Source organism: Oenanthe melanoleuca, chromosome 1A (genome assembly GCF_029582105.1).
Source record: "Oenanthe melanoleuca isolate GR-GAL-2019-014 chromosome 1A, OMel1.0, whole genome shotgun sequence".
NCBI lineage: Eukaryota > Metazoa > Chordata > Aves > Passeriformes > Muscicapidae > Oenanthe > Oenanthe melanoleuca.
This window is the reverse complement of record NC_079334.1, coordinates 45,414,266-45,421,213: the sequence shown is the minus strand read 5'-3', so window position 1 is coordinate 45,421,213 and position 6,948 is coordinate 45,414,266. Positions and strand designations below refer to the sequence as shown.

The following is a 6,948-nucleotide window of genomic DNA, read 5'->3' as shown; positions in this document are numbered from 1 at the left end:
CTGGTTTTTTGTTTTTTTTGTTTTTTTTTTTTTTTTTTTTTTTTTTTTCACAAAAATGCTTGTTACACTTCCCCATGTGAAACTTCAAAAGTTTCTGCTACCATGAGGTTGCTGGATAATACATATATTTTAAAAAATTGTTTAAGTGAGCACTTTATAACATCATATACTCTGTAGCTATGTACATGACTATGTAAACTAAAAACATAGATATAAGCCTAAGCAATAGGTGAAAATATCAAAAAAATGAAAATTTCTTGAATGGATTATACCCAGCTAATGGGTAAACTGGTGATTAGCCATGTTGTCTTTAAGTAATTATTTAAATAGGTTAATTAATATGTATCCATGCATTTAAAAAGCAGATTTGAACTTAAAAACATATTTTAGATAATATTGCAAACCTACTTCATTTGGAATATTTTTAATCTGAACAATTATGCAGACAAGAACAAGTATACAACTTAACAGTCAAAGATATATAAATGTACAGAGATTTTTTTTATCAATACAATGTATCAGAGCTAATAGTGGCAAGTGAGTACAAATTAATGTGTAGTATTAAATGAGTAGAAGAGTAATTCAGTATTGCCAGCAGTATAGTTTCAAAGACATTCTCAAATAAAAAAGGAAAAATATATTAATCCTTCCAATTCAATATAATATAAAAGTAAATATATGGTTGTACATATTTGAATATATGGTTATAAATACACATACATGTGTATTAATTTGAATCCAATAGAGCAGTAGTATACAGTAATATGATTAATACATAACAATTAAAAAATAATTTCATTGGGCAGTCAGTGTGAATGGATTGGTTTTATACTGAGGTAATCTATGCATGGGCATTGATTAGTAGAATTATTAGAAATTCATTATGATTCCAAAGCTAATACACTTAGGTAATAATCATGGATAATCAGTGGCTTATATAAGTAAGCAAGCTCTTCTGCTGTCATACACGTATACAAAAGTTCAAAATTGTGCAACATATATATTGTATCTTAACAGAGTCCCAAGCTGCCTGTGAAGTTATTCAAGCACTTCTAATCTCTCTAGTACTTACACATGTGTCTGAATGCTTCACCTTGGTCCTGTTTTTGAGAAAAGGCTAAGAGGGAGTTAGGGAAACCTGGTTGAATATTTAGGAAAATATTCTGCTGCATAACTGAAGTGGCAGGAGATCCATAAAACCAGTCCCCAGAAGTGCCTTGGGGTTTATCAGTCTGTACTTGAGGTGAAAACTTCCCCATTATTAAATCACTGCTTACATTTTGGTATTCATGCACAAACTGCAGTCTGTCAGCACACAGAAGTTTCCACAGTGGATCCAGAAAATAATGTGTGTGGTAAAGCCAACCTGGTGCTGGGCAGGAAGGATGGTGTCCCCATGGCATGAAATAATTCACAGCAAGGCAGTGCTCTGCCTCCTTTTGGCGCCCTCGCTTTCGTGACCTCCGATGCTGCCTGAAGTCCCCGTGAACAAAGTCATTCAAGTTTGATGGGTGAATACTCCAGTAGTTTCCTTTGCCATCCTCGCACCTTCCCACCTTGATGAAACAGTCATTTAGTGAGAGGTTGTGCCTTACACTGTTCCTCCAACCTCGACCTTTGTTCCTGTAAAAAGGAAAATTATCTTCAATGTATTTGTAGATAGCAGCTAAGTTCAGTTTATTTGTGGGAGAAGAAAGTATTGCCTTTGCAATCAAAGCTATGTATGACAGAGGTGGCTTATCCAGAAATTTTCTTTCATCCACAGTCACAGGAAGATGCTTTTTGTCATGGATGTGAGAGCTGGGAATTCGGGGTGCAATCCTTTGAGCCAGTTTTGCTTCTTCTTCTTCTTCTCCTGCTGTACAGATGTCTAGACTTCCTTCACTGTTTTCAGAAGAGTCTTCACTCATTATAGCAGCCTGAAACCCAGCATTTATTTTAAGCGTTCTGATATTTTACTGCAAGTAGCCAGTTGAATATTTGGTCCACTGAATATAACCAGCAGGAAAAACGAAAGTTGGACTTCAAAAGTGCTGCTCTCACATACCCAGATTTCTATTTTATACTCTGTTAAGTCAACATCCTTAACAACGAAAACCGAACTGCCTATGTTTGCAAAAGTCAAGGTGCAAGTCCTAGCTGAATGAAAAAAAAACCAAACAAAATAATTATACTATGTTAAGTATGAAGATAAACAGACCATGACGTTAGCCTCTCACTTCATTACAATCTGAGAAAACACCCTTCAGTGTTCCCCATTGAAACATAATGATTAGTGAGAAATTTATGGTGCCTAGATAGAGTTGCGAAAGTATCGGACTCTCCAGTGATATGCAGAACAAACTGAAACCAACATGTTGGTTCCTGTGTTCTACACTTAGTCAAACATGTTGTATTTAGTACAATAAACATTTGTTTTACCTGCTAATAGCAAGTACTGTGTGAAAGGAAACTACCTATCAAATTTTATAGCTGCAGTGTAGCTATTCTTGGTGAAATTGAATTAAAGCAAAAAAAAATAAAAAACAAAAAACAAAACAAAACAAAAAACAAACACAAATTGCTCCCCTTTTTTTCTTATTAATTCTCTCTCAGCATGGCAGCAACTAGCTTTCATGCTGAGTTTGCAAGTGACCAGTTCTGCCAACCCAAGAAACTGGTTGAGAGAGCAATTACCATCGGAGTCAGAGTGTTCTGTGCTCTGTCACCCCCAAAGCACAAACTGTCACTTGAACTTTGACATGGCCCTCAGTCCTCTGAGGTCTGACACTGCCAAGGAAAAGAGAGTCACCTCATTTTGGAAAATGTTGCCCTGAGAAGCTGTGGATAGTCCCTCATCTTAAGTATTCAAGGCCAGGTTGGACTGGGTTCTGAGCACCCTGGTCTAGTGGAAGATGTCCCTGCCCATGACAGTGGGGCTGGAACCCAAACCTTTCCATGACTCAATGATTCTGTAATTACCAAGATTAGTCTAGGAAGGTTATTAAATATGTTGAAATACGTTCTAAAACAAAACAAAACAAAACAAAACAAAACAAAACAAAACAAAACAAAACAACATGGTGGAAGCTTTGAAAAAGGATGTATCTTCTTTTGGCTTTATCAGCCATACTAGTTAAATAGTTTATCATGTAAATTTGTCTATAAATTATGTATTCTTGAAAAAATAAATGGGGATAAAAGAGCATTTGGAAATTCTGTTCCAGTAATGTAATCTGTTCTGAATTTTCATTGTACAAGGATTGTTTTTTTCCTCTGCCCTTAATTTATGTTAAAGAGAGTTTTTCAGCGACTTAGTTTTGATTGTATGAATCCAGGCTATAACCTTGCAGTAATTCTAATGCTTCTTTTTCTATACATTTACATAGATTTACAAAGCCTGCAGTTTTTTTGCTTGGTACTGTAAAAACAAGCACATGTTTTAGGGAGTGGTCTGATTTCTACTTTTGGTCACAAAGTAGACCACTTGCAGTTATAGCACAAAATTTTGTTAAAAAGTCTGACAGTGCATACAATCTGTAACAAAGAGCAGAAAACAATTGAGGGCAGCCTTTGTCCTCATTCAGCCTTTATTACTAAATTTAACTACAGTCATTTAAAATTTAGAAGAAAAATATTGCTTAGGTGTAATGCTGTCTTTTCTTCCTTAGGTCTATATACTTTCAGAATTAATTGCTGTTTCAAAATACCTCTCAAAATATGCCACCAGTGTTTCTTTTTAAAGTATATAACCTTTAAAATATTTCTTCTACCTCTGGTTCAGCACTTTTGACCATTCAGCAGTCAGCTAGAACAGTGTTCTCTGCAAGGAGAAAATGTATTTATGCCTTATCCTAATAGATTTATATCATAGCAGTGCAGAAAGTAATACATCTCATACTATTTGCTAAGGAAGTGCTGTTTTCTAGGGCACTGGGGAATAGACTGTTAGGAAGCCAAGTGGAACCAGATTTTATACTGCTCATCTCTAGTTCATTCTTAAGACATAATTGTTTTCCACTTGTTGCAAAGATATAGCCTCTGTTCTACCAGTTAAGGCAAAGAAAGATCAACTGGTCAGTGCTAATAATAAATATGACAAAAACATTTGACTGTAGTTTTTGTTGCTCTGTTGTGTGTTTAGTTAGGTCCAAAGCCTGCTAATTCTGTAATGTTTTTCCCTCTAATGTTTACTATGCTGTTCAATAGAGAGGCTAACCCATATAGAGCTGTCTTATTTTTTATATATTTTTAATTCTATCTGTTGTTTCCACTGTTACTTAAACAGTGCTTAAGAACACCTGGAAACTATTTGTTTTGATTCAACATTTGGTTCAAAGGAATGAGACTTCAGTAAAGAAGTCATTAAAGAAGTTGTCCCATTAAAATGTTCTAAAATGACCTGCTGCTATTATATTTTGGAAGGAAATAGCTACTCTGTCAGCTGATTTAGGTATTTTAGGACACCATTTTAAAAGATTCAGAGAAAAATGATATAATTTTCATTATATTATATTATTATTATTTTCACGGTGTTAATGCAATCCTTTATCAGCACATGTGTGCTTGATTTGGTGTAACTGTATTTTTTTGATCAAAATATGTGGACTTCTATGAAAAGTTTAACTTAGTGCAAACTGTCCTGATGAACTAAGTTAAATGGACAACTGACATAAACCTCTTCCCCTCTGCACTGAAAAAGATGAAGCTTGTAGAAAGGACATTCATTTCAACAAGAGTGTTGTCCCCCTCTGTTCCCAGTTGTGCTTGTTGGTCTCCCTCCTTATAACCATTGTAATTTATTTCTTGTACAAAGGCAGAATCTTTGCCCTCTTTTCATGTTATTTCTTATACAACATTTTCTGTTTCCTGTTTTAACTGCCCTTACTAAGTACACGCTCTCTCTCTAACTAGATGATGATATGTGACTGAAGACTTTGAAGATCAGTGGTAGCACTTAGACTAAACTAATAACACTTTTTTTCACCTTTTCTTCTCATCTCCCCTGTTTATTTACATCCAGAACAGAAGTAAAGGATTTTAACTGAGTGGATGGCAAGATAGATAGAGAGGTACAGAATAATATCCATTAATTAATGTCTCTGACAGTAATTGATTTAAACAAAAATATGTCTTTGTTTTCAGAACATTTTGCAACCTACCCTTCTTTCCTAAATAGTCCTTGTCACAGCATGATGGAATGCTGTGATTTGTTTGTTATCTTGGGCATAATATCTAGTCTAATAGCTGCTGAAGCCTATGGAAATGTTCTGCCCAGCTGAACTAGTGCTGGACTGGGCCAAGACAAATCACTGTCTGATTTCAGCAAGCATTATAAAAAGAAAAATTGCAACAATATTAATCAATAAATCAAAGCTCTTTTAAACCAGTTTTTAACCTATTTTCATGCAGTCTAGAGGCAAAACAAGTTTCCACGAGTTTTCTTTTTCTGTTTTTCTCCTTCCATTTTCCTAGAAGTGAATCTATCCTCAAAGCTTGCCTTGGTCCAAGACACACCCAAGCACCCTTGATAAAAAATGCATCATTGTAAAGCACTAGCTTTAAGTCAGTAACTTCCCTGGAGTGTAGGAGTTATGTAGCTTATGGTAAAAAGCTATTTTTAAAATCTCTCCTGATATTCTATTGTCTCAAAGTATGATTAGGGTATCAGGAATGTTTTTTGCAATAGCAGGTGGGATAGCAATTGAAAGGTTTTTATGGAGAGTTGGTAAGACCTGGAGATGTTCTAATGATGCGGGGGGGGGGGGATGCTTCATCAGAAAAGATGATTTGTGGTAAGATGCCACTTACCTTATTTAGACATACCCAGAAAAGCTTTAAAGTTACCAGTGGAACTATAACAGGAGGAAGGATTTAAAGTGTCCTGCTTGAAAAATTAGGTTTCTAACCTGTACTGAAAGCTGTGATGATGCTACTAATGCTGTCAATCTTTGGCATGGTTAACTTCAAGATAGTCTTGCTATACATCTTGACTGTGCTATTAGATACAGTGTAGGCTTACCCTTTGATCCAGGGGAGGGAAATAGGAAACATTAAATGATGTGAAGGAAAAAGGTGACATTTTGAGTTCAAGGTCCTTGCTCTATAAAGATTGACTCTTTCCAAGCATGGAGTGCCATAACAGTGAAAGTCAAATGCTATCTGAATAAGCTGATTAAGAAGTCACTGTTTCATTTCAAATCATGGGCAGCTGTCCTGCACAAGGTTGAACGCCCTTTAAGAAGTTTAGTGTCTTTCTTCCTCCTGTTTGTAGCTGTGTAAAACAGGTTTTTTTTGTTTCAGAGTTGGCTGCTAAAGTTAATTCTTTCAGTTGCTTTTCTCTCCATTTGGCTGGATAATGCTAAATGCAATTTAATACAAGATGATTTCATAATCTAATCAACGGTGAGCTCAGCCATATTTACAGTGGTACATTACAAGTTCATTTCCAGTGTACTCACCTCAATGTTTTATTGTATTCCTGGTTCATTGAAGGGCTGATGTCACGTCCTAAGCTAGAAGAAGCTGGTATAGTCTTAGCATCTGGCTCACTGAGTCTGCATGATTAAAAGTCAGGGTAGAATGTGACATTGCATTTTATATCTGGAAATATTCCAAAAATAGCCTTGAAAATATATATAGGAATATTTTATCAATATAGAAACTATTTATATGATAAAGTTCACATCCCAATCAGAGATTAATAATTCCTTATTAGTGTAGTATGATGAATTTTTTGTGCAACAGAAGTTGATCATCTTAAAATACATAGAGCATTTAATTTAACTATGCAAAGACGACATTTAAAAACTGTCTTCTTTGCATAGTTAGCAAATAGATCCACATAAAAATAGGGAATACCATATTTGAAATGTATCACCGAAATTGTAACATGTAATACTGTCAGATGGAGAAAGGCCAACATAACTCGCACACCATAACATCTATTAATAGACCTGACTCCCTTTT

The 6,948-nt window shown here is 35.2% G+C and overlaps 1 protein-coding gene across 1 annotated transcript; it reads right to left on the bottom strand.

The window, feature by feature from the left end:
- Nucleotides 1-54: 54 nt before the first annotated feature.
- LOC130248410 (forkhead box protein E3-like) lies at nucleotides 55-2,029 on the bottom strand. The gene has a single exon (XM_056482159.1). It carries the CDS (start codon nucleotides 1,908-1,910, stop codon nucleotides 1,062-1,064), a length of 849 nt encoding a protein of 282 aa, XP_056338134.1. The 5' UTR covers nucleotides 1,911-2,029; the 3' UTR covers nucleotides 55-1,061.
- Between the last annotated feature and the right edge of the window lie 4,919 nt (nucleotides 2,030-6,948).